The 25,541-nt window shown below is 31.5% G+C and overlaps 2 protein-coding genes and 2 pseudogenes across 3 annotated transcripts; all 4 read left to right on the forward strand.

Moving 5' to 3' along the window:
* The first annotated feature begins 6,289 nt into the window (after positions 1–6,289).
* Positions 6,290–8,940, forward strand: LOC120212901. Of its 2 annotated transcripts, XM_039211088.1 has the most exons (7): positions 6,290–6,367; positions 6,962–7,247; positions 7,337–7,443; positions 7,549–7,681; positions 7,852–8,046; positions 8,319–8,580; positions 8,658–8,940. In XM_039211088.1, exons 1-7 carry the CDS (start codon positions 6,321–6,323, stop codon positions 8,675–8,677), a joined length of 1,050 nt encoding a protein of 349 aa, XP_039067019.1. In that variant the 5' UTR covers positions 6,290–6,320; the 3' UTR covers positions 8,678–8,940. The 2 variants fall into 2 exon arrangements, with proteins under 2 accessions (XP_039067019.1, XP_039067020.1); XM_039211089.1 differs by having other exon boundaries at positions 8,319–8,940.
* Positions 8,941–11,877: 2,937 nt separating this feature from the next.
* On the forward strand, positions 11,878–12,791 carry LOC120212809 (putative RING-H2 finger protein ATL61). The gene has a single exon (XM_039210989.1). It carries the CDS (start codon positions 11,974–11,976, stop codon positions 12,499–12,501), a length of 528 nt encoding a protein of 175 aa, XP_039066920.1. The 5' UTR covers positions 11,878–11,973; the 3' UTR covers positions 12,502–12,791.
* A 2,734-nt stretch (positions 12,792–15,525) lies between these two features.
* LOC120212969 lies at positions 15,526–20,084 on the forward strand (annotated as a pseudogene).
* Positions 20,085–22,191: 2,107 nt separating this feature from the next.
* On the forward strand, positions 22,192–23,089 carry LOC120212801 (annotated as a pseudogene).
* Positions 23,090–25,541: the final 2,452 nt, after the last annotated feature.

Here is a 25,541-nt window from a genome sequence, read left to right on the forward strand (position 1 = left end):
CCATTCAATGTAATTTACAATATGTTTAAAATATTTTTACCGTAAATTGTAATAATTAAACTTGTATCGTTCCTTATTATATACTTACTCTTTTTCCTGTACTAATCCTTTCACTATATTATTATTTTTCATGTATCGTTCCTTTCATTGTACTGTTCCTTTTTCTGTACTGATTTATTTACTATATCTTTTCTTTTATTACACTATTTCTCTTATTGTACTATATCTTTGATTGTTCTGTATCTGATGTTATAATGTTTTATATAATATATCATGTATTGTATTATTTCTTTAATTTTGTTTTATAGCTCAATACATAATCATGAGAATATATGATACTCGAGTCTCATTGAATGATCTTTGTAGTATTCAATTATCATTCCACCTCACGCACCACAAAGGTACATGAGTCATATGACTAATATGTACTGTATTTAATTATCACTCCACCCCATGCACCACAAAGGTACATGAGTCATATGAGTGATGTGTATTGTATTCAATTATCACTCCACCCCATGCACCACATAGATACATGAGTCGTATTAGTGATTTGTATTGTATTCAATTATCATTCCACCTTATGCACCACAAAGGTACATGAGTCATATGAATGATATGTATTTATTCACTCTACATCTTGCATCATTGACTCTCATATCTTATACACTCGACTTTTTTATGTCTTATAAATTTGTTAATATAAAACATTTAAAGAATAATTATCTACTTCATACATTATTTTAACATATATTAATACTTTAATTGAGTTAATAATTCATGTCCATATAAATGTTTTAAAAATATTATTAACGGATATTCAATAACTAATTTCTTTTACCAAATCGATACTAACGTTATTTTTTACAATCATTCACTTGATTTTTCAATATTTCACATTTAACCACTAATAAACTTTTCTTTCAATTATAAATCTAATATTTAGTATATATGCAAATTAGTTCCTTAATATTCAATTTAAATTCATATCAACTATTTTCACATTTTTTTTAAATATAATACATTAACTTTACCCAATTGTTGTTTCACCACCAACTTTCCTAAAACTTATGAATTTGATCTCTATCTTATACAACTTTTCACATTAAACAAAATCCCAATTTAACTATTCAAGTTCCTCTAATAATTATTTAGACTTTACACATCATCTCATACTCTACTTTAATCCCTAATTTCTCCATATTTATAATTTAGTTATTTAGCTTATATATTCTTCCAAATTTGATTCTAAATCCATAATATCATAATTTCAATCTTAAGTTAAATTCTTTTAAATTTTCAATTCAACTTTTCTATTTTGTTTAATATAGTCCTTCTTGTCATTTAATCATAAATTCATAAATATTCCAATTCACCATCTAGACATCAACTTTAGCACTTCAACTTTTAATCTCACCCTAATACATCAATTATTAAACAATTACACATTAATCCTTATATTTCTCAATTTATGCGATTAGATCCCTATATTTTCACCATTTTCCAAATTGGCCCAAGTCGTATTCTAATCATATAGAATCACTCATTCATAATTTCTAAACCTTGTAAAGTTTTATCACAAATTTTCCTTATTTCTTTCCTCTGGCCAAATATTTTAAGTTTTCTTAACATAGTTTCTATTTTGATTAAAACATAAATTCATCATATAAGCAACATTTCCATGAAATTATCATGATTTCCTCATATGATAAATGTCATAATTTCCATGCTAAGATAATTTAGTTGGCTCATTTCATCCAATTAAAATAGCATATAACATTAAAATATCACAAAATGCATAATTTACCACCATTTCATATACTGACAGTTTGCACTACCTTCAAAGAAGTATTTTTTTGTATTAATATATACACTGAAAAATTATTCTGTTTGTACCATTAAAAACTATACTAAAATATGAATCTAATCATATAAGGCACTTATTCTAATTCAACTCGTACATTTTATGGCAAAATTTTCAATCTAGGTTATATAATATGTTTGGAGTCTGCTGCCCAAGTTTCTAACCTATAACCGATTAAAATTTATATATTTTTGTATACACCTTTAAATTAGTATCTGTTTGTTTAAAAAAACTAAAATGATTTACAAATCCATCGATATAAAAATCATCTTTTATTCATTATTGTAGAATTTATAGTGATTTTCTAAACTTACTGCCCATATTACCAATTTAAACCGATTTCACTTATTTGCATTCTTAACTTACTCACTCACTTTTATTAGCTTATAATATGAACACAAATGAATCAATTGAAGATCCTAACATCATCAACACAATACAATAATTCCAACAATTACATAATTATGCTTTATTTTCTCAAGTCGTGCAAAATAGGCTCCTAATACTCTCCAACTTGTTTCAAGCTTGATTCATCAAGTAAAACTCATTTCCAATCAATTCTAATCATTCTCAATAAAACTCAAAGCAAAACAAATTAAATTCAACCAATTTCCTAACATATCCATCAATGACCAAATCACCAGACCGATCCCTCCAACAAATTTTATTCAACTTTCATGCTTAATTATAACACTACAACACTCCTAATATCAAAATCTAACTTAATATCATCAAATTCTCAACTCCCCTTCATCCACCAAAATCGTAACTTTCACCACTCAAGCATGAAACCAAGAAATAATTACACGAAATTGTAGAGAATTTAATGGATATTATTTTCTTATTTCATACTTTAGTCCAAAATCTTACTAAATTTGATTAAAAAAATAGAAAAAAAATAAATTGTTCACCTTGGCTATGAGTTTCAGCAACCTGCTGGAGAAGAAGAGACTCTCGGAATTTCTGGAAAAAATCCCCCAATTTTTTTTTACTTTTAGAACTAATAAAAAAATTATTTCATTTTGGGCCAAAAACCCAAATTGCCATGAATGAATTCTCAAAATTACAACCATGACACTCCATTATCTCTATTTTAATATTATTAAATAGTTGTAAAAATCTCACCTCTCAATTTTTCTTTTTTTACCCTCCAATTTTTCAAAATTTCAAATTTTAGTCACTAAATTACACTATCCCACTTTATAGTGCAATTCTCATAAAATTCCACCGATCCAGTTTAAATTTCTCTAATTAAAAATATCCATATAATATTTCCAACCCAAATCTACATTCCTGCAAATTTTTATAAACTTTCGATTCGAGTCGATTATTCGAATAATATAACGAACTTTATCATTTAATAAACTTTTATACAAACTCCGGATAAAAAATCTTAAACCCACTAAAATAATTGTCTTGGGATGAACTATTGATTTCCAAATCAAAAATATAAATTTTGAAAATTTAAATTATTAATCCCTATACTTTTACAACTTTATACTTTAGTCCCCAAACTTTCAAAATTTACACTTCAATCAATAATCAAATTTTTTGGGTATTATATGACATCTAAAGTGATAATGCTTGTAACGTTAGGCACTTAAATGATTCAAAAAAAGTTTTACACCTATTTGAAAAAAGTGATATAGTTTTGACAATTATTTTATAATTAAGCCTTTCCTTTTTTACAATTCTATTATTTTCTTTTCCCTTTTGGGTAAATTATGTAGTTTAACCACTACACTTCTATTATATTTCCATTTTGATCATCTAATTATATTTTTTTCAATTTAATTATTAAACTATTTCGAATTCATTTTTCAATTTTCACAATTTAGACATATATGTATCAATTTCATAATCTTTTTTCACTCTATCAGTTTACTTTTTTTTTTTTTGAAAATGTCTTTAAAATTTATCACACTCCAACCACCGATGATCCAGACCGCATCATAGAAGCACAAAACCTTATCCCTAAACTTTGTGAAACAAATAGGGATGGTGGAAATCGAACCTGACGGGTTCTGACTCAATCCGATGAGGTTAGATTTTTTTTTAAAAAAATTGAGTTTGGATCAAGTCAGATTTAAAAAAAATGCTCAGGTCATGTCAAGTTCGATTTTAAGTTAAAAAACCGACCCAAAAAATAATGTAAACTTACCTTATATACTTAGAGACAATTACAATAAAACCCTATATGTATTATTTATTAATTAGATCCTTATATTTATTGAATAAAAATAGTATTCTTTATAAATATATTTATTTTGGGTCGGGTCGAGTCACCTTCAAATTTTATCTCAAAAAATCAGGTCAGATTCGAGTCTATTGAAGATATTCCTAAACTTAAATAGAGTCAATTTTCGGGTGAAAGATTTATATTTTCGGGTCAAATTAGATTGACTGAAAACTCGACCTGATCCGATCTATGTCCATCCTGTATACAAAAACAAAACCTTAAAATTTGGGCATTATTTGCTCTTATTAAAACAAAAGTAAAAAAAAAACACACACACACACATCAAAAGAAGGAAAAGAAGCATTCGGCTCTTCAAGAGGCCCCCATGGATACTACCTCCATGGCTCTTCAAGAGGCCCCCATGGATACCTCCATGTCTCTTCAATAATGGCAGCCCAAAATTTGTATGCACCGACACTAATTATCCGTCTAAAAGGTTCTAAAACCGGTCCTTAATTATTTGGGTAAATTATGTGTTTAGTAATTAAATTATTAGTTTTAGTCCATTTTAATATGTAAACTTTCAGTTTTTTCAAAACCATACATAAAGTTTAATTTTTGTTTCATTTTAATAACCATTCAAATTTTAACGTTAAGTTTTGAATTTGTTTTTGAAAATGTATGTACTAAAACGAACCAAACTGATAATTTAAGCACTAATCACGTTAAGTTTTTAATGGAGGGATATTAAAATGAAATAAAAACTATACATTATGTATGATTTTAAGAAAAATGGAAGTTTAGGTACTAAAACGGATCAAACCTAATAATTTAGGTACTAAATGCATAAGTTACCCAAAATTTTATTTACTTGAAAAAGTAAATAAAATTTTGGGTAAACTATGCATTTAGTATTTTAATTATTAGTTTTAGTCTGTTTTAGTATTTAAACTTTCAGATTTTTAAAATTATACGTATAGTTTACTTTCAGATTTTAATTATTAGTTTCATTTTAAAATTATAACTTTGGGTAAATTATGCATTTTAGTATTTTAAACTTTTAGTTTTTGTTGTATTTTAGTACCCGTTCAAAATTCAACGCTAATTTTTTGAAAAAACTGAAAATGTAGGTACCAAAACAGATCAAAACTGATAGTTTAGATACTAATCGCGTTATGTTATTAAGGATGAGATACTAAAATGAAATGAAAACTAAATGTTAAATTTTATTTCCTTAAAAAATTATATAATATTAGAGTGCCAAATCATTAAAATAAAAAAAATTCTATAAGTAATATGAATTAAAAATAGTTCAGGGACCAAATTACAAAAAATATAAGTTAGGAGACTAAACATTACTTAGTTTCTAAGTTTTACTTAAGTCAAAAAGTGCATTTTCGCTATTTAGATCAAGATCGAGGGTATTATTTACAAAATAATTAAAAATTAATTTAAATCACGAGAGATAAGAGTGAATGCAATATATAAACTCGTGCCCTGCCGACCCGGTCGGTTTGCTTTCTCAAAATGACTTAAACGATGTCGTTTTGTTTTTTATTTTCATTTATATAAATAAAATGGTAAAGTACCCATGAGAGTCATTAAACTATACTCAAAAGATCGGTTTAGTTACTACATTTTCCAATTTTACAAAATAAGCATTCAATTTATGAAATAATCACTGTGATATTATAATAAGTATAAAAAAGTAATAATTTAATGATTATTTTATGAAAATTATATAAAATTTAGTGAGCATTTCATTATATTTTGATAAAATTTAATGATTATTTTATAATATTTAAAAAAATAATTATAGTTTAAATTATGTATTTAGTACTTAAACTAACAATTTGGTCAGTTTTAGTACCTAAACTTTTAATGTTTTCAAAACCATACTTAAATTTTAGTTTTTGTTTTATTTTAGTACTCATTCGTTAAAAACTTTAGTTTTTGTTTCATTTCAGTACCGTTCAAAATTTAACATCAAGTTTTGAAAAAAAATAAAAGTATATGTTCTAAAACGGACCAAAACAGGTAGCCTAGGTGGAAAATGCGTTAAGTTTTGAATGGTGAGGTACAAAATGAAATAAAAACTAAACATTATGATTTTGAAACAATTATAAATTTAAATACTAAAACGGACCTAAACTGATGATTCAGGTACTAAATGCATAGTTTACTCTTAATTGTAAAACATTCATTTAAACATAACTTAATGACCATTTCTGTGTTTGACCCTTTTTTAGTCTCTCCATATTCACCGTGCAGTCTTAAATGCAAGTCACGGTATTTGCCGATCTAATTGCTTTCTCTCTCTACTGGTACTCTTTCTCTCTCTAGATTTTTTTTTTAAATTTAGAATAATTTTTTGTGAAGATATTTTCGATTTACAGATCTTTTTACTTGATTTGTTTTTTTAGTTTCGCTTATTTACATGATTTATTTGTGGAAATTTCATAATTTGTGTTAATTCGTGGATTTCGATTTGTATTGAATCAAATTAACGGGGATTTAGTTAGTTCTATTTGTTATTGTTGATCGTTTCTGCAATGTGAAAAATTCCGGTGCGAAATCGATGTATTAATGTCTTAATTTCTTGATTTTCCGGTGGTGAAGCGATGCTAAACTTGGTTGAATTGAGGTTTCAAAGCCTGCAATTAGTGTAATGCTTTCGGATTTCGGTTACGATTTGGTGTTCAATCTGTATAATTTGGTAGTTTGCAACAGAAGTGGTCATTATGGCTGGATTTGGTAATTGGGGGTTAAAAATGGTGGTTGTTTGGCTGTACGGTTTGCATTATAAGAACAAGCTTTTGAAAATGCGATGAAATTCGTAGATTCCTGCTTAGAGAGTTAGAGTTGCTGGATGTTGTTGTATTCGGAAAAGTAATTAATTTAATTCCTTTGTCGGTTTGGTTCCAGACTTTAATTTCTACGATGTCGGGGAATGCTCTAAGAGATCTTAATACTTTACCTATGTCCGAAAGAAAGAATGACGGCTCGAGTAAAGTTAAATTTACTAGGACTTGCAATGGAAACACAATTGAGAATGTTGATGAGCTGGAGCAGAAAGGCATTGCCTCCGTTTGCATAAACGGGAGTGAAGCTGTAAATGGTGGAGTAGAGGTAGCTAACACGGAAGTAGAATACATTGAGTCTGAGAACTTGAGTGATCTAGAGGATGTTGATGCTTGTATTGAGGTAAAAGTTTATATTTTCTTATTCTTAAATTTCATGTGCGGGTATTTGATGTTCTACCATTCACTATTATGCATGTTTACCTATATCAGAAGCTCTTACCTGGACTTGAGTCCAAAGATTGGGTTCTGGTTGTTGAATCTCTCAATAATTTTCGCCGATTATCAACGTTCCACAGGGAAGCAATTCGTAGTATGCTGTAAGTCTAAACACTTAAACAGTTATCTGATCAAAAATACTAGAGGATGAGGTTTAATTCGATTTTATTTGAATGTCATGTTTCTTTCATTGTTCTAATGTGCAGGGGTGATTTGATCCCGCTGGTAGTTAAGTCCTTGAAGAATCCAAGAAGCGCTGTTTGTAAAACTGCAATTATGACATCTGCAGACATTTTCAGGGCATATGCTGATGATTTGGTGGAGTTTTTGGATCCCCTGGTACTATAACAGTCTCTATGATTTATTGCCACGTTTGTCTGGGTGCTTGTTTATATTTTGGAATGTGCACTGCCATCTTTGTTGTTTTTCCCGTTGTGAATGTTTCTTCATCTTGGGATGCAAGCTAACGAGTTCCGACCTCTCTGATCTGTTCAAATGTTTTTCTACAGCTCGTACAGCTTCTTCTCAAGTCTTCACAAGACAAAAGATTTGTATGTGAGGCAGCTGAGAGAGCTTTAGAGACCTTGACTACTTTAGTTTTCCCGGTGTCGTTGTTGCCCAAGTTGCAACCCCATCTTAAGAACAGAAATCCACGGATTCGAGCAAAGGCATCAACATGCTTTAGTCGCAGTGTTCGACGACTGGTAAGGCAAATGAAATCTGATATGATTATTGCTATTTTATTTTGTTCAGAAAACAGGCTGTTTTCTGGATATTAATCATGGTCAATTTGTGCTGTTACCCTTTCAAAAAAAATTGTGCTGTTAGTGTTAATGTGAATCCTACTGTCATTCACTATATTTGCAGAATTTGCAGCCACGCTAACATTTAAATTTCAGTAACTGAATGTTTTTTTTAATTAAACTATTCTTTGTTTGCTTTTCGGTAAAGGTGTTTTTTTGTTTTGTTTTGACAGGGTGTTGAAGGAATTCAAGATTATGGAATTGACAAATTGATACAAGTAGCTGCATCCCAGCTCAGTGATCAGCTCCCGGAGTCCCGTGAGGCTGCTCGGACCCTTCTATTAGAGCTGCAAACCGTATATGAGAAATCCCATGGCCTTTCAACAACAGTATCTGAGCAACCAGATATTAGCTATTGGGAGAACTTTTGTCAGTCAAAACTCTCCCCTTTAAGTGCGCAAGCAGTGCTTCGGGTCACAAGTGTTGCTCGTGAAGGCCACGTAATCTGTTCTTAACAGTGAGTTTCTATATAAAACCTTACGTGCTCCGGGTCACACGTGTTGCTCGTGAAGGCCACGTAATCGGTTCCTAACAGTGAGTTTCTATATAAAACCATACGTGCTCGTATCAAGTACTGATGTCTTCTTTTATTTACCCACATACACATATATGAGCTTTAGTTTGCCAACTGCGGAGTCTACACTCCACAATCACCTCTTATTGCTTTGGTTTTGGTTATATGGTCATCCTTTATTCCTTGCAAATTCTCTTGAATCATTGGGATACCTTTGACCATGGTTTAGAAATTAGTCGGACCGGAATCATAGGAACGATGTTCTTTACATATGGTTTCCCACCGTTGTCTTCCTCGTTAATGTCACGGGCTTAGGGTTTCAGAAGTAGTATAAATAGGACTCGATCCTTTTCGGACTATTCTCGTAGAAGAATATCATGCCAGAAATGTTGCACAATAATAGTGTATATATTATGATAAATTTTATGATTGCAATTGCACATCTTAAAGACCCAAATCATGAATGTGAATTATTCTTGGTTTAGATGTCTTAATCATATGTTAAACATAGTTTACTTTTTTAAATTTATTATCGTCACCAAATTGGTACCTAATCTCATAAATTACCCATTGTTGTGCCTTCTTTGTCAACTTCTCAGCTACTAGATTTGGACTGTTGCTAATGCCATAGCTGGACGCTTGTAGTGCATGTGCACGCATACATACATACATATCGGACTCGGGTGAGTGTCGGATTTAAATATATGCTTCGATTACGGTACACGAATCAAGCTACCTTAGTGGTTAAGAAATAGTTGTTATTCTTAGAGGTCTCGGGTTCGAGCACATCGTATGTATGCCAAGGGTGTTTGAGCGTTCATTGTCAAATGGGTTGAAAGTCTTTCAGACAAATATTACATTGTAATCACTATTAGATTAATCAATAAAATATACGGTATTTTAATTTATTTAAAGTTCTTTTTATGCTAAATTCAACGTGATTTATTTATCAAACATGAATACTTTAAAAAGAATAGAAAAGATTTACCACAGTTATTCTTTAACCCATTGCAATATAATTTATTATAATATTTAATCTGAATTACCCATAGTATGATCAAGTCTAGTCCTTGGGCCTTAAATAATAATTCAATTTTTTATTTGATTCGATTGAATACTCACCCTTACAATTAATAATCTAGTGTCGTCTATTTTGTAACAAAATCAAAAATAGGAGAAATAGGAGTGTTAAATCGGTAGATTCAGTTAATCAACGGAATCTTCAACATTTAAACGGATTGATTTTTTTTCAAAATTTTTTAATCAAGGAAACAAAGTTCGATTAATTTGGTTGGTTTTCGATTAATTTAAATTTATTAATTTTTTATTTAATATATAATATATTAAATATTTGATATTTAACCGAATTAATCAAACTGAACAAACTAGACTAAGGCTAAGCAATATATAAATAATATATATAATATATTAAATATTTAATGTTTCTGTTAATCGACTAATTTTATTAATTAATTGGCTTTGAACCAAATTAACTGATAAGCAAAGTTTGAAAAGTTATTAATTATTAATCGATCGAGCCTAAAATTATTCGAATGATGTCCGATTAATCAAAAAAAACTTTGCTTTAATTGATTAGTTCGATTAAAATCGAAATTTAAACATTCATAAAGAAAAAAAATGTCTCATTATTTTATCTCCTTTCTATACTTATTGGTAAAGATAAACACAATTTTATATAAATATACGAACTTCTAAAAAATTATAGTGAAAAGTATACAAATGGTCCTCTGACTATAGATTATTATTAATTACGTCCATTGATTATTAAAAGTTACAAAATAATCCTCTGACTATAGAATATTGCTTTGTTGAGTCCATCGACTATTAAAAGTTACAAAATGGTCACTCGACTATTAATTATATTCCAAGTCCGTTGATTGTGATATGATAAAATATGATCGTAGAATCTCTAATGACTATCGCATCTCAATCATCATGTTGACGTCCAACTTAAACAACCACATATTTTTAATAGAAAATGATGAGTTTGGAACATAATGAATAGTTAAAGGACATTTTATAACTTTTAATAGTAAAAGGACTTAATAAAATAATATTCTATAGTCAGGGGACCATTTATGTACTTTATCCAAAATTATATTAGATATTTAGAAGTTCGATGATTTCAAGAATTTCAGCCCATCTTTACTTTGTGGGCAGGTAATTTGTGAGAGAACAGCTTAAAAGGTAGTCAAATAAAGAGAATGAAATAAAAGTTGGAGCCATCAATCTTCCTATGATTTTATTTCAATCTTGTCTCTTCATATTATTATGAGTTAATTGCACTATATATGTTCCTAAACTATGACTTATTTTAAATTAAGTTTTAAACTTTTAAATATTTGAATTTCATCCTTAAAACTAAGCTTTTTCATTTATATGTATCCCCAAAATTTTGAACATACCAAATTCATCTCCAAACTAAAACCCTCATTCTATATTGATCCGTACATTTTTAAATATTCTAATTTCAACTTTAAAGTTTTGAATGATTTAGGGGATATTATTGGAATTAGGGATGATAACAGGTCGGGTTTTCGGCCAACATGACTCGACTGGAAAAATATGTACCCTCCACTGAACCTGACCCGATCCAACTTGAAAATATATATCCTCAACTCGACTATGACCCGATCCGAATTTTTAGAGTATAGATTCGACCCGACCTGACCCGACATGGTATAAAATAAGAACTTAATTAAAATAATAATGATTTTTTAAAAAAAATTACATTTTTATACCCGGACCGGGTTAGGTCAGAGTTTTTTCACTCTCCACTTGAACCCGACCTCACTTCTTTAAAAAATTTGACCTGACTCGACCAAAGCATAATTTTTAAAAAAATATATACTCTATCAGAACATGTCATTTTTGGGTTAAATTGTCATCCCTAAATGGAATGTTCAAATATTTGGGGACCAATTTAGAATGGAAATCATAGTTTAGGGACAAAATTAAGATTTTCAAAAGTTTAGGGATTAATTTAGAATAAGAGTCATAGTTTGAGGATGCATGTTGCAATTAACTATATTATTATATTACTATTTTCTCCCACCTACTCCATCACGAGGGTTAACCATTCCACATTAATTAATCCATGAAATCACTTTCACTCTTGCATTTCCCTCAACACGGCAACCCCTTTGATTCTTTAAAAAAATCACTCGTCATATTCAAATCAGCTTTGATTCATGTTCCATGTGAACCACAAAAGTTTGGGAACCAATTTAAAACAAGTCATAGTTTGGGGATGTGTGTTTAGAATTTTTTTGGAGGCTGCAAATTTTAGGTCGATGGCCATTGTCATAGCTGTGATTCTTCTATTTCTCGGCATTGGAATGCTGGTTTTAGTCCATGTTTGTATAGTAGGCGGATCCTTCATCATGAGAGGATTCCGAAGCCCTTCGAGATTCGACATAAACGACAACAATGATGACGACCACACGAACCGAGCTATGTCCGAGGATGATGTTCGGAAGCTCCCGTGTTATGATTACGAAGTCAAGGACGACGAAGAGAAGAGTTCTTGGTTTACAGTATTGGATTGTGCTGTGTGCTTGGAAGAGTTCAAGATGGGTGAAAGGTGCAGGCTTTTGCCACTCTGCAAGCATAGTTTTCATGCTGAATGTGTGGATTCATGGCTTTTGCAGAACCCCATTTGCCCCGTTTGTCGGACGGACGCCGGTTCGGGCGAGTCGGGGTCGGTTTTAGGCGCGCAAACAGGGCATCAGGGTGAAGATTTTCTGGAGTTGAGAGAGCATCATAGCCGGGGAAGCACCAATTTAGGTGATGTTAGAATTGAAGTAAGAAATTCGACTTAAACGACGATGACGACAACAGCAACACGAATCGGACCGTGTACGAGGATGATGTTAAGAAGCTTACATGCTATGATTACAAAGCAAAAGACAAAGGGAATGGTAGTAATCAAGTCTTGGATTGTGTTGTCTGCTTGGAAGACGTGAAGATGGGTGAAAAATGCAGGCTTTTGTCACTTTGCAGACGTAGTTTCCGTGCTGAATTTGTGTTGGATTCATGGTTTTTGAAGAATCCCATTTGCATCGTTCGTCGAACTAGCACAGGCGGGCGAGCCGGGGTCGGTTTTATGCGACCGAACCAGTAGTTACAATGAAGATTTTGTTTAGTCCACTATTAATTTAGATTATAATCTGGGGCTAAACAAGGTGTAATACTTTGCCTCTGAAGAAGTGTCAAATTTAAGATTTAGACTGAATTGAAAAGATTTCAAAGTATAAGGGGAAAATGGTGATTTCCCCAAAAATGAGTTAAATATGAATCAATAAAGATCTCGATTCATATATAAATAACAATCATAATTTAATAAAAAAAACAATCATAATTTATAGGGTAAATTACAAGTTTAGAACTTTTAACGTGAGGGTCCAAAATATGAAATATTAAAACGATAATAAAATAAATACAATCTTAATCAATCAAGACGATATCAAATCTAACACTAATATAATACCCTAATTTTGCCCAACACAACTCCCATTCCAGCAGTTAACAGTCCTATCAGCAGCTTGTGTCCCGACTCACAACCTCACACGCGCCAGAAGGGTCCACGACGGCTACCAGCACACAACAAGCCACATTTCAGCACCTCGCGTGCCCGTTGGTGGTCCCAGCAGGCATTCCACGACAGCAGCATAGCGTTGGTCCCGTGACCCATACTCCACGGCAGCCTCACCAACAAGTCATCAACCCGTAGTAAACGGAGCTACGGTCGACTATGAAACAACGTTTGAAATTTCTTGACTAAAAGCTTCCTAGAAGAGGAAAGTATGAGGAGATAAAAAAGTTCAAGTTACAAACGAGGAAACTTTACAAATCATGCCACATGTCCTCAAGTGTTTCATAATTCACGAATTTGTCTTGCATTTATTTAAAATTTTAATTTGGTCTTTGAAATTTAACCAAAAAATCAATTTAGTCCTCAAAATTAATATTAAGAAAAACTTAGTCCCTAAATTGGGGTGTAACAATAGGTACGAACTGATATGTCTGCAGCAGTGAACAACATCACGAGAAAACTAATTTGAATGCAAATTGTGTATTGAATTCCAATTTGAGGGTTTAAAGCATGGAAAATTATCAAACAAGACGACGTCAAATCCAACCATAAGAAAATTAATCGAAAAGAACAGCCAAACAACCAAAAAAAGAAAACTAAATGTACCAAGAGACAGAGAAAAATATGTTATAAATGCAGAGTTATTAGAAATTAAAAAATAAAAATAAATAAACATGTGATATAAAAATTAAAGAAAAAATAAATAATACATGTGGTTAACAACCAACACTAAAACTTAAATTTTAAACATAAAATCTAAAACTATAAATCATCAACCCTAACTTATATAGAGATATATATTAAAAAAAAGAATGGTGATTTTGTTGTTGTATCTTTTCCTTTGTCGTTTTATAACTGTAAGTGTCGTGTAGTAGACTTTGTCTCTGTACAAGAGATTCGATGGGAATTGTAATATGAATAAATGTTATACAATGGTATGACTCACACCTAATCCACCACCATCATTTTGACCCAATAGATTTATAATAGTCTTAAATATAAAATAAATGTCTTAATTATACCGTTTTCACGAATTTATAAATGTTATAAGTGTTATCACTTTAAGTTTCTCGACCGTAACGAGCGTTAAAAAGGCTCGTGAAGTGACATGTCATACTCTTAGAATTTTTTGACTATTCTATCAGACGCTTCCACAAACGGTCGTTTAGTTAGATGCTATTTTGTTGAGTTTTTAAACTATTAAAATTATAAAATGATACACTAATTATAACATATTACTTTGTCGAGTCTCATTACTATTAAAAGTTATTAATTGGACACCTGATTATTCATATGTTTCAAATTATCTGTTAATTGAGGTATGATAAAATCTGATCCCATAACTGTTTGAACTGTATTTGATGGATTGACTCTCTATTTACATTATGTCGTTAAGTCAGTGCTTGAAAGCAACGACGGTGCCAATAGACGTCATTAAAATATATGATTTTATCATATCTCAATCAGCAGGTTAACGTCCAGCTCAGAAGACCGTCAATTTTTTTACGAAAAAAGATGTGTTTGGAACATATGAATAGTCAAATAACCATTTTGTAACTTCTAATAGTCAGGAGACTCAACAAAGTGACGTGTTATAATCAAAGGTTCGTTTCATAACTTTTAGTGGTCTCAATCTCAACAAAACAACACTATATAATTGATGACCATTTATATACTTTACTTTAATTATATCAATCATTAATATAAGAGTAAACTACATTGGTGACCACTTAACTATTACCAAAATTAATTTTAACAATTGATGTTTCAATCTTATCAATCAAATCTTCCAATTATTTAAATGTTTTACCACCTACCGGTGACATTTATTTTAATTTATCAAAATTAAGACCAAATCGAAAAAATATATAAGTAACAATGACCAATTGTATAATTATACCAAAATATTTTAACTGTCACATCACCTATTTCGTTAAATGTTAACGACATGTAGTTTAATTGAAGTATTTAAATACTTAGGTGGTCTAATTGATGAAATTGAAATGTTGATGGTCAAAATAAAACCCGACAATAGTTAAGTGGTCATTTGTAGGGATTCAAATTACAGTCGCCGTCCCTTATCGCGATTACAAATATAACAGGAGCTATTGAGATGATTACGGATATCGCGATTAAATAATAACGGTCATAGAGGACACCACTACCGTTATGTAGCGGACGATATCGCGCACCACTATTTATATTACACCACAAACTAAATATGCTGATATGTTAGAAACAGGGAAGGGAAATGACAAGAAGGAATGAATTGAAGGAATCGGTGTTACCAAGCATAGCCATAGTTGCAGCAGAGTTCTCCATGGTAGCCATTAACGTTCTAGCCAAAGCTGCTTCTTTGGAAGGGATGAGCTTCTTCGTCTTCACTGCCTACTGTTATATTTTAGGCACCCTTGTTTTCCTCCTTTTAGCCTCCTTCAACAGGTCTTTTTCATGAATTCCATTTGGAACTTTTGCATGTCTTCTTTGTTCATCTGAAGTTTTTTTCCTCTCTCTTTTGCAGAGAAACAGTACTCCCTCCATTAAAGTTCCCTCTATTTTCAAGAATTTTCATTATTGCAGTTATGGGGTATGGATTTTCTTCCCTTAAAATTCACTTAATGATTGACTATGAAAAGTGAATTTGTTTCAGGTCAATTACTTGTATACAAAGGCTTAGAACTTAGCTCCCCAACTCTTGCTTCCGCCATTAACAATCTCATTCCAGCTTTTACCTTCATTCTCGCTGTCTTCTTCAGGTTTCTTCGTTCCTTCAGCAAGTTTAATTTTTGGGTAAACTACACGGGTGACCACTCTACTATTGCCTATGTTTCAATTTCATCAATCAGACAATCCAACTATTTAAATGTTTGAATCAAGCCACTTATTGTTAACTTTTAGCGGAGGTGTTGATGTGACAATTGATAAAATATATATAATTACACATTCGATCCTCAATAAATGATCATTTTGATCCTGATTTTAATTTAATTCAATAAATTTAATTCTTTAATCAAACGGTGACACATGTTATACCAATTCTATTAACTTCCACATCAGCACTTATGTTAAAGGTTAACGGTCAATACCTTGATTGAATAATTTAAATAGTTGACTAGTCTGATTGACGAAATCAAAACATTTAAAGCAGGCAATAGTTGACACGTCAGCACTTCTGTTAAAAGCTAATGGTTAATGGTTTGATTGAATCGTTTAAATTGTTGGAAGTCTGATTGATCAAAACATATGTGGTCAAAATGAAAGGAGACAATAAGTAAATGGTCACCCGTGTAGTTTACCCTTAATGTTTTATGATCTTTCTGTGTTTGAAAAAATTCCCCTTAGACCCCCTTTTCTCTTGTTTTTGGGTTTTGCACATGCAAGGATGGAAAAGGTAGCATTTAGAAGTTCAAGTACTCAAGCTAAAATCATTGGCACCATAACATCAATGACCGGAGCATTAGTGATTGTTTTCTACAAGGGCACCAAAGTTGTTTCATCTTCATCATCTGTTTTACTTCAAAGGCCTCTAGTGTTTATGTCATTTGAATCAAATTGGATCATTGGTGGCCTCCTAGAAGCTGTTGCATATCTTCTTATTTCATTCGGGTTCATTATCCAGGTGAAAAATTATGTTTTCAACCTCTTCAAATGCATTAACCTAGTCCTAGAACTTGAATTTCATTGCAAATTACAGTCTCAAGTGATGAAGATTTACCCGGAAGAGATCACTGTAAATTTCTTATACAACTTGCTTGGGACCATTATAGCTCTACCAATATGCTTGCTGAACCAAACTTGAGTTCCTGGAGATTAAGTTCTAGTTTAGCCGTCGTTGCTGTCCTGTACTCGGTACGATCTTAAGTTATCGATTTAGTTAAACTCGGGTGCGTGTTCGATACGAATATTCAAATGTAACATTGCTACTGTTCCTTACTGGTTTAGGGACTTGTTGGGTTCTCTATTTTAGGCGTTGTGAAAATATGGGGGGTGCGCTTGAAGGGGCCTGCATTTGTTGTAAGCTTCAGGCAAACTTCAATTGTCATTGCAGTGGTCATGAGTTCTATCTTCCTTGGAGAAGTAGTGTTTCTTGGAAGGTACGGAATCGAATGTAATTTACAGTTTCGATTTTATTTTTTGCCGCAAATTAACATGTTGCTGACATGATAAATTTTACGTGTTTAAAGTGATGACGTGTCCAGAATGATGGTGTGACACATGTTAGTTCAACACATGACATGTGTTACATCATCACCTTTGAACATGTCTGTATCACATCTTCACTTTTAACGTCAGCAACATACGTTAACCATTCGTAAACTAACGGGTTTGAGTACACATATGACTTAGATTATATGGTAAAGTACACAAATGGTCTCCCAACTATAGGGTGATGCTTTGTTGAGTCCAGGATGATCCCCTAACTATAAGGCGTTGCTTTGTTGAGTTACCCAACTATTAAAAGTTATAAATCATCATCTGACTATTCATATGTTCTAAACTCGTAATTTTTTGCTAAGAGTATTAGCAGTATTTTGTGGACCGAGTCTATGTTTACATTATGTTTTCGAGTCAGTGTTTGAAACATTATGTCATTGAACCAATGCTTAAAACTAATGGCGGTGCCAATGGACATCGATTTTATCATATCTCAGCTAGCAGGTTAACGTCCAACTCGTACTGTCGTTAAAAGAAAAAAGGCAAGTTTGGAACATATGAATAGTCGGGTAACCAACTTGTAACTTCTAATAGTCGGAGGACTCAACAAAATAACATTCTATAGTCGAAGTATCAATTTTGCAACATTAATGATTCAACATTAAGGGCTCACATTGACAAAGCTTTGTGCTTGGTAGGCTGAAAATACAAAACTGAAATTATAAAAAAGAAAAAGAGTTAAAGATAATGTACATTAGAGGTCATTAAACAACGTGAAAATAATTTTTTTATCAATAATTTTTTAGATATTATAAAATAATCATTACACTTTATAAACAATTATAAAACGGTCATTAGTTTTGATATTAAATATCAATTTTGAGTTTGACATGATTTCTTCTTTAGGCATATATAGATTAGTAAATATCATGAAACAATTTATATCAAACTTAACATTTAATGTCAAAATCGACAATTATACCAACGATTTTTTTTATATTTATATCGAACAAGATGAAAAAGATATCACTGAAAAATTCAATGAGTCAAGTTAAAATAATAGGACGATAATATCGGTATCTGGTGCATTGATCGTAGCGTTTTATAAGGGGCGTTAATTTTTTCGTCGTCGGTTTTACATCATTGGCGTCTGGTATAATCGGAATCTAATTGGGTAATCGGTGGACTATTGCTTGCCGTTGGCCATTTTCTTTTTGCCTTATCTTGCATTATTCAGGTAAGAGTATCAATTATTTGAACTTGATTATTTATTTACGAGTTAATTGGATCATACTTTTGAATATTATAATATCATCCTTAAATTATGACTTTCATTTTAAATTAGTCCTTAAACTTTTGAACATTTCAATTTCATCCCTAGACTATTAACCTCTTTATAAACTGATCCCAAAACTTGTTGAGCATTCCAATTTCATCCCAATTTCATCCAACTATGTGATTAGTTTCAACCATTATTTAACTTATATTTTTGTTGTATTTTCTAAAGTATAATAATATAACTTGGCTTATCGATTTTATTAACAAGTGATGTGATTAATATATACGTATAGCCAGAGACTGAGCCAATATTCTAACTTAAGAGGGGCAAAGTATAATTAATCATAAAATATGAGGGGGCAAGATATAATTAACCCATAGAAAATGAGGGGTTAAAATCAAAATAAACTAAAATTTGGGTCCCTAATTTAATATTTTCCCATATACTTTTTAATAATAACAAGTAGAGGGGGAAAGGCCCCCGGGGCTAAAGGGTAGCTTCGTCCTTGTGTATAGTTTGGGGTGAAATTGAAATGTTCAAAAAGTTGGGCACTAATTTAGAATGATAGTCATAGTTTAAGGATACAATTGAAACATTTAAAAGTTTAGGGACCAATTTAAAATGATAGTAATAATTTGAGGACATATGATGCAATTAACTCTTTATTTATTTTAAAGTATCGAGTTATATCAGATGGATATCTCATGTTCAATGTTCAAAATTTAATTCAACTTAAATTGGTTGAATTATTAATTCTTAATTTAATCAATTGAACTAACGGGGATTGGTTCAAGTGGTAAGCAATTTGATACTGTTTAAGGAAGGTCTTCGGTTAAAGTTAAACGAACAAACATGAATATACCATTGTTTGTGTTCATTCAGTTCGTTTACGTGCCTAAGGGGAATAAAGCAAAAATCTTAACATAATTTTGTATTTATGAACCTGTATAGGGTGTATTTTCAGTGCACATATGGGGCTTTGACTTCAAAGGACCGGTCTGTGTTGCAAATTTCAGGCCATTGTCAATTGTCATTGCTGCTTTTCTGAGTGCCATTTTTCTTGGTGATGCTCTACATCTTGGAAGGTAACAATGCTCTCTCAATAAGGCTAAGTTTACGGTTCGGTTCGGGAAATCGGCTATCTTTCGAATCGGTTTTCGATTTTCTAGTTTTTAGACTTGTCTCTTTGTAGTGTGATAGGAGCAGTTATCTTATCCATGGGATTCTATGCTGTCATATGGGGGAAAGCTAAAGATGAAAGGATTGATGAAGACTCTGGGTTAAGTAATTTTGGCCAATTGCCCTATAATAAGGTCCCTCTGTTGCAAGGCCCGAAACCGGAAGTGTAAAACTCATATCCAATGCATTCAGATACATTCGAATGCTCTTAACGTTATCATTCAAGTGTTTAGTATGATTGTCAACAAGCGATTTTAAGTAAATAAATGCAATTTTGGGCTAAAGAGTTATAGGATAAACGATATATCTGCAATTACGTTAAATATAACGTAACTGAAAATATGATCGCAACCGTAATTTAGATCTCTGTTCGTATTCAATATATATGTTAGCCACATGCACCATAGGATAAAGAAAGAAAGAATTGCTAGCAATTAGATATAGAATGCATGAATAATAATAGGCATGTTAAGTCGTTTTTAACATGTATCCATTTTACTTTCACTATCGATCTTTTAATTTTATCAATCAGATTATTTAATTATTTAATTATGTTCTATTAGACCACTTGTCGTTAATAGCTAACGGAGATGCTGACGTAAAAGTTAATAAAATTGACATAATTATACATTTAGTCCTTAGGTTCTCATGGCAAGCTTGCACACACCTTACCACTAAGTCAAGCTCGAAGCTTGGGAATTTATTTACACAATACCATATATATTTTTGTTAGTTCCAAAGAAAAATTATCGTAAGAACTGAACTTAGATTTATATATATATATATATATTATAAATTGGTTTATATAATATTAAAATTAAAAAAAAATTAGATTTAAGTATTTTAAAAATAAATTTAAGATCTAAATGTTTTAAAAATAAATTTAATATTTTATTTTTATTTATAATTCGAAGATTTTTAATATTTTTAATTAAAAAGTTTTTTTTAAAAAATTATTAATTAAATTAAAAAGATTCAATTTAAATTTATATATAATCCTGTTCTAGTGGCCTAGTCCTAAACTTTTCATGTGATCTTGATTCAATAAATAAGGTATTGTTGAATCTTGACACAAACATGTAGCTTGGATTAGTGGTAAGGCTTGGGCAAGTTGATCCCAAGGACCCAGGTTTGAATCCTTAAACTTTTGTTCTTCTTCCTTCGTTTCTTATTTGATTTTCCTTTCAACTAAAGGGTGACATAAATATATAAATTAAATAAATATAAATTATAGAAAAAATATTCAATTTAATGATGAAAATTGGTAATTTATTGAATTGAATTTATTTTAGGACTAAATTAATATAATGTACAAGTATTGATGATTAAATGTATAATTATACCGATTTTATTAACTGTCATGTTAGCATCTCCGTTAGATATTAATGGCAAGTGATCTGATTGAATATAATTAAATACTTAACTGGTCTAATTGATAAAATTGAAATATCGATTTTAAAATTAAAAGGGCTACATAGTTGAGTGATAAATGGTATAGAGTACCCTTATATTTTGGGTAAACTACCCAAACGACCATTTAGTTATAGAGATAGTATCGATATAACCATCATACTTTCAATTTTGACAATATGATCACATAACTATTTAAATAATTTTAGCCACGTGCCGTTAAAAAGAGACAATTTAGCTGATGTAGTTGTTATTAAATAAAAGTGAGTCAGAGGTTCACATCAGCTAAATTGTCAGTTTTTAACGACAAGTGGCTAAATTAAAACCCTTAAATAATTGTGGTTATATTGCTAAAATTAAAAGTATGATGATCATATTGATATCAACCTTATAGTTAAGTGATCATATGAGTAGTTTACCCTATAATTTTATGATAAATATTAAAAGGGAAAATTATATATTTAGTACCTAAACTATCATTTTTGATATGTTTTAATACCTAAACTTTCATTTTTTTCAAATCATACCTAAAGTTTAGTTTTTGTTTCATTTTAGTATTCATCGTTAAAAACTTTAGTTTTTGTATCATTTTAGTATCCCATTCAAAATTTATCGTTAAGTTTTTAGAAAATTGAAAGTTTAGGTACTAAACACATTAAGTTTTTTAACGGTGAGTACTAAAAAAAAACAAAAACGAAATGTTAGGTATGATTTTAAAAAAAATTAAAGTTTTGGAACTAAAATGGATTAAAATTGATACTTTAGATACTAAACGCATAGTTTACCCATATTAAAAATTTGAGGGAGTTAGAAAACTTTTAGGACTAAAATGACTTTTCTATAAAGAGTTGGAGGACCTAAAATAACACCCAACACCCCCCGCTTCAACGTTCGGCTCTTTTATCATCTTTGAGAAAACCACCAAAATCCCTTTCCTTTTCACCTTACCAAATCCAATCCGCACATCTTTCATTTCCCCATGTTCTTTCTAGGGTTTTTGAATTTCACCCCTTTTATGGGTCACCCCCAATTCTTCTGTAAATTCCAAATTTCCTTGTCTGGGTACCCTTAGATTTCCCTTTTGAAATCCGTGTCCCTTCTGTTTTCATAAAAAGATTCTCGATGTCACAAGGCTTTTCAATCGAGCTTTACTTCGATCCGGCACTGGAAAACAAGTCTTGAAAGCTTGGAATGTATGGCTCGTCGTCAAATCAGCACCAGTTAATCGAAATGGAGTCGAGGCCTCACATTTCTCTTTTCAGCCCCTTTTCTCGACCCATCGAAGCTCGAATCCGTCGTGAAGTCCGTCGCTTCAAAGCAGGAGCCTCTGGCTCTATCGTTCTCTTCAATCGGGGCTTTCCCAAACGAAAACAATCTTCTTTTTCTCTCACCTGCTCCAACAATGGCGATCCTACAGTTCCAGGCTCAGTTATCCGAGGCAATCAAAAAGGAAGGGATTGAAGTTGGAGAAGATTTCAAAGTCGATTCTTGGATTCCCTATTGTCCCGTAGTCAACAAGTTCCGAAAACAAGAATTGCTGAGGCTTTTTGTGTGTTGAGGAGTGAAATGCCTGTTTCTGGATATGCAATGGAGATTGGATTAGTGGAGTTTTCACCTGTTCGTGAACATTTCTCATTTGGACTTGGGAATACCATTGAGACATAGAGATTTGAATGGTCCATTATTACAGTTAGTCCTTTTTTTGTTATAAATATGCTTTGCCTAATGTGTTGCTAATGTAGATTTTTATAATCGGTAATGGATGTTGGATTCTTGTAGAATCCTATTGAAGTAAGTGAGCTTTTAGTTGTTAATGTTGCATCTAATGTCTTGTGTGTTTTTATGTTCTAGCATGACATGGATGACCAGAGAAATATTGGATGAGGAAATATATAGGGTTCGGTTCGAATCTCGGTTTGCTTGCTTTGAAACATGTTATTGGCATTTATATACATATCTACATACACACATGTGTTTGTATATGTATATTATGTATAGAGTTCATCATTTTGGATACATGACATTTTGCCAAAGCCGAGTCCTGCTGGTGATCAAACAATATGGTTAGCAGCAGGTGAGCCATGTGTACCATTAAGGCAGTAATGGAATTAGAAAGCCAAGTTTCTCAAAGATTCATTCCTGAGTCCGTACTCTTTGAAGTACAATTTTATTCTCTTTGATCCGTTGAGCTATGTTATCTGAACTCTTTATAGTATCCGTATGCGAATATGTGTTGGACACGTTCAAACATGAGTATAGAGGTATGATCCTCTAAATAAGAAAAATATTAGAAAAAATTAGCATACTCATATATTTACTGATCCCGAGTCTGTGGAATGTAGCCATTGAGCTCCAATCCTTAAATCTCCACAGAATTAAGTTGGTTTGCTTACTGGTAACCATGAAATATACTAGAACAATTGGACATAATTCCCCGGCTCCTTGTAACCGAAGTTCCAAGAACTCGGGCTTGATGTCCTTGTCATTTTCTACAGTTAGAGATCATTAATGGAAACTACAAATTCAATAGAAGGAAGAAATGAGATCATAATGCCTATAAACTGAGACTTCCAATGACCAAGGAAGTACTAAAATTTATAGACCGGCTTGAATTTTATTAAGACATACTTCACATTGCAAAGATTCCTAGTAAGATGTCATCTGGATGGAGAAACGGCCGTTGCTGTTGACAGAAACTTGGGATTTTCTTCAGAATCTGGCGATCAAACTTCAACTTCTGTATAATGGTTGATATTGTTTTTTTTTTTGTCTCTATTGTTTCATTTGTGTGTCTGTTTCAGCTACATCTGACATCCGTTGGTGACAAGCTGAGCAAGTAATATGGAAGGTATTTATCGGCAATCCTGTGGAGAAGGAAAGATGTCAAAGGGTACCAGATATTTTTCGTTGAGACATTCTTCCATGCTAAACCAGTAAGTTTGGGAACAAAGCATGGTGAGAAAGGAATTTGTGAGTTTCCAACAACATTTCAATTAACTTATCTTATGAACAGCCTTAACTGAAATTATTTTACTTGTTCGTGATTTGTGATGGAAGTTCCAAATCTCCACGAGTAAGACCCGAGTCTCCATTGTTATTGGTTGGATAACCAAGAAAGGCTTCCTGCACTGTATTTCAGACATTGTTTGCTTGAAATACTACAAAGAAAATAAATATTTTACTTTTTAACAGAAAAGTATGAGTTATAGTCAATCTTGCACTAAGATATGGTAATCGTCTGAGATTTGAGATCATGTTATATCATATCACAAACATGTTAATGTCCAATTTATACTATGATCAACTTTTAACAGAAAAAGTACGAGTTTATAACATATGAATAGTGTGTGGCCATTTTGGTAACTTTTAATAATCGATGGATTAAAAAAATCAAAATATTATAGTCAAAGAATCATTTTGTAACTTTTAATAGTCGTATGACTCAACAAAACATCACCCTATACTCGATGAGCATTTACGTACTTTATCCTAACTATCTTATCTGACCATTATCTGTCATATGTATGGCTCCGCCATTTGTGCCTGATTTTAGCATGTTGTGACGCATTCGTTGTGAAATGTTAAAAAGATGAACCCAACCTAAGAAAAATGTGTCACATTGACTGGTTACATGGCTTTGGACATTTCCCATTTGAGCCAAAATCAACTCAAACCCTTTCTATTTCATATGTCCTTCATTTTACGTATAGATCGATGTCGATTTTTTAATAAGTTAGAATGAATTACGAGATAATATATGTTCATATTTTATTTGGACATCGATAATGTACGCAATCTTATGATGTGTATGCTCAAACCCAAAGATCTTAAGAGCTAACATCACTTCCTTTTGATCACTTGGGCCACTGAATGGGTTCATGATTAATATTGAATTTTGATATGTGAATGGAGTAAATTAAATTGAGATAGTTGTTCTCTCAATAAATCTTTGTAATATTCGACTCAAATTAATCAATTAATAGATCAGACACTGATTATTAAACAAAAGAAATCAAAATCATAATAAAAATATAAAATCAAATTGCATGTGAATTTAGACATAATTAAGTTTGGAGAAGAAAAGTTATGACTATTTCTAGGATTAGTTGCCCAACTTGTCTGTAAGGTATTACTTTATTAAATCCTTCGACTATTAAAAGTTACAAAATGATCCTTCACCTATAGAATATTGTTTTGTTAAGTCTCTCGATTATTAAAAGTTACAAAATTGTCATATGATTATT

Source organism: Hibiscus syriacus, unplaced genomic scaffold, assembly GCF_006381635.1.
Source record: "Hibiscus syriacus cultivar Baekdansim isolate YM2019G1 unplaced genomic scaffold, ASM638163v2 tig00110017_pilon, whole genome shotgun sequence".
Lineage (NCBI taxonomy): Eukaryota > Viridiplantae > Streptophyta > Magnoliopsida > Malvales > Malvaceae > Hibiscus > Hibiscus syriacus.

Bases quoted from the DNA above. Each gene is read 5' to 3' on its own strand.
- LOC120212901 (XM_039211089.1), top strand. From the start codon at position 6,321: ATGCAAGTCACGGTATTTGCCGATCTAATTGCTTTCTCTCTCTACTG. The intron at 6,368-6,961 runs GTACTCTTTCTC...TTTGTCGGTTTG, and splicing joins ATTGCTTTCTCTCTCTACTG to GTTCCAGACTTTAATTTCTA. The intron at 7,248-7,336 runs GTAAAAGTTTAT...TACCTATATCAG, and splicing joins ATGTTGATGCTTGTATTGAG to AAGCTCTTACCTGGACTTGA.
- LOC120212809 (XM_039210989.1), top strand. From the start codon at position 11,974: ATGGCCATTGTCATAGCTGTGATTCTTCTATTTCTCGGCATTGGAATG.